Source organism: Hordeum vulgare, chromosome 1H, assembly GCF_904849725.1.
Source record: "Hordeum vulgare subsp. vulgare chromosome 1H, MorexV3_pseudomolecules_assembly, whole genome shotgun sequence".
NCBI classification, from domain to species: domain Eukaryota; kingdom Viridiplantae; phylum Streptophyta; class Magnoliopsida; order Poales; family Poaceae; genus Hordeum; species Hordeum vulgare.
The window spans coordinates 59,537,220-59,539,949 of NC_058518.1; the positions used below are offsets into that span (position 1 = coordinate 59,537,220).

Consider the following 2,730-nt stretch of genomic DNA (forward strand, 5'->3'; position numbering starts at 1 on the left):
GGGAAATCATTCGAAAAAAATCTAAAGGAAGCCTGATAAGAAAGCATGAAAATCAGCCGCCCACTATTCGGCCTGGCCCATGGGAGGACGCCAGCTATACATCGCTGATCTGGACATAATAGACGGACAGGAATGGTTTCGCCGAATTGGAATTCCGATCCAATTCAATACGAAAGCTCTCTAATAGGGACATCTAAACAAAGTGTTAATGCTTTCCAACCGAGTTGCTTTTCTGACCAAAAGAGGTGTTGATTTTTCCCTTAATCAACCCAATGCTTGCGAATACCAGAACGTCAATCTCAAGTGATTCCAATTCTTCAGTTGGCATGATATGAGTGTCGTTTAGAGTATGCACCTATCATATGTGGTGGAATACACGATGGCAACAACAGCAGCGCCAATGCCGACAATCAACACCACGCCTACACCAATTAACCAACTAGGTACACGAAAGGAGCAAGCATCGAGTGTCCGCTACACCCACAAACCAAATTCGGGCAACACTTCGGTTGTTTCCGCCGCGGCCTAATTAAGCGAATGCTCATGAATGCCAGAACGTCAATCTGGAAGCCACGTGATTCCAATTCTTCAGTTGGCATGATATGAGTGCGTGCACTATATGAGTGTGTAATTTAGATTATGCACCTATAGCGCATACGGAGGAGTGTGCGTCCGATTTTCACGAGATGCTTAAGTGTCGTACGCATAGTATCACTCAAAACAGAGAAGCGTGCTCGGTCATTTTCGACGCTCTGGAGGCCCACATATTTTCGTCCACTTGACAGGCGGCCCGCCAATGGAACGCACTGCCACAGGCCCACAGCCGAGACAGCGAGGCTAGGGCACATCTGACAGGTATGATGATAATACATTAATACTCGTGCAACACGAGCAAACCCGCACGCGCGAGTGCCCAACTGTCCCGAGAGGGACAGGCATCAAATTTGCATAAAAACAACACTACATCCCAGTAGAACCGGGTGCTTCTTTATTTGTAGAGAAAAGTATGTTTCTGGTCCTTCAAATTCTCAAAAAAGTATAGATTTGGTCCTTCAAAAAAATTTGGTAAATGTATTTGGTCCTTAAGTCTTAAAATTGGATAAGTTTGGTCCTAAATCAGATTTTGATTAACCGTCACAAAACCGCCTGGTAAACAGTATTCAAAAAAATAAAAATATCTGAAATTTTTTGGGTCCAATAAAATGCGACCAAAATTTCTTGCTCTTTCGACACTCGGGGAGTGACCGGAAAAAAACAAAAATATATGTCTGACGAATAATAATCCAAACAAAATTCAAAACAATTTAAAAAAAAATCAGAATTTTTTTGGGGTCCAATATAACATGCGCAAGATTCAAAAAACAATTAGACCCCAAAAAAAAATTTGGTCGCACCTTGAGTATGTAAGAATATTAGATCCTAAAGAAATTCAAAAAAATTCAATTTACTATTCATCGACCATAGATATTTTTGTTTTTTCCAGGAGCTCCTGAGTGTCGAAAGACCATTATATTTTGGTCGCACCTTGCGCATGTAAGCATATTGGACCCTAAAATTTTTTGAGATATTATTGTTTTCAAAAAAAAAAATCACTGTTCATCAGCGGTTTTGTGGCGGTCAAACCCGGTCAACGGGCTTCAAATCTGGTTTAGGACCAAACTTATCCAATTTTAAGATTTAAAGGATCAAATGTATACCAAAAAATCTTAAGGGACCAAGTCTACTTTTTAGAAACTTGAGGAACCAAAAACATATTTTTCTCTTATTTATATTACTGAAGAAGAACTGAAGAAATCAAATGAGAAATACATACATATCACGGCCGATTCCTGACTTCCACACGGAGGCAATGATCCAAATTTACCAAAGAGTGCTCTCATACATTTATATAAATATATAATACATAAAGAAGCTGCTGCTTCTTCACATGGTCCATGGAAACCACAGAGGAATTTGCATCATCACTTCATCAGCATACACGGAAAAGAATTAAAAGAACCCACACAAGCAAGGAGGGACGACTAGACAGACGAGATCATCATCCTGAAAATACTGTGCCGCGGAGCATACTCGGGACGGCTCGGCTCTACTTGGTGATGGCGTAGATGGCGTAGATGATGCCCGGGATGTAGCCGAGGAAGGTGAGCAGGAGGCAGATCCAGAACTCGTGCTGCAAGAAAGAAAGCAAGAAACAATTATCAGTAATTCCATCCATACATGTCCCCATCCATCAACCCATGCATCCATCAACCTGTCGATCGAGCAGAGCCAGAAAGGGGAAGACGGAAGAAGGGAGAAAGAGGAAAGAATCCGATGCTTTTGCTTACCCCGCATCCGAACTTGAGGAAGACGCCGAGGGGCGGGAGGATGATGGCGAGGATGATGTCGATGCAGTTGGCCGTGCCCGCCATGGTCGATCCTTCGGCGGACGGAGAGCTTTTTTCACTCGGTGGATGGAGGGGAGGCAGCAGAGCTGATCTGAGCAGAGCAGAGCAGAGCAGGATGGGAAGGGGTGGTGGATGACACACGTATCCAGCCGGGCTCTGGTTATATAGACGGGGAGAAGAGAAGTCAAGGGTGGACGGCGGCGAGGGTGAGGCGAAGGGAGGGAGGAAATATCGGGGCGACGCGTGTGGGCCTGTCGACGGGCGCGATGTGGCCCGCGTTGGCGACGCGTTGTTATAAAAAGGATGAAACACGTTCGAGCTGTGCCTCGCTGACGGGCTCATC

At 44.4% G+C, this 2,730-nt stretch overlaps 1 protein-coding gene across 1 annotated transcript; it reads right to left on the reverse strand.

Moving 5' to 3' along the window:
* Positions 1-1,859: 1,859 nt before the first annotated feature.
* On the reverse strand, positions 1,860-2,730 carry LOC123423862. Its single transcript, XM_045107921.1, has 2 exons — positions 2,328-2,730; positions 1,860-2,170 (listed from the first exon to the last, which is right to left on the reverse strand). Exons 1-2 carry the CDS (start codon positions 2,727-2,729, stop codon positions 2,087-2,089), a joined length of 486 nt encoding a protein of 161 aa, XP_044963856.1. The 5' UTR covers position 2,730; the 3' UTR covers positions 1,860-2,086.

Coding starts and splice junctions, on each gene's coding strand:
- LOC123423862 (XM_045107921.1), bottom strand. CDS start 2,729: ATGAGCCCGTCAGCGAGGCACAGCTCGAACGTGTTTCATCCTTTTTAT. Junction 2,171..2,327: donor TCCTCAAGTTCGGATGCGGG/GTAAGCAAAAGC, acceptor TCTTTCTTGCAG/CACGAGTTCTGGATCTGCCT.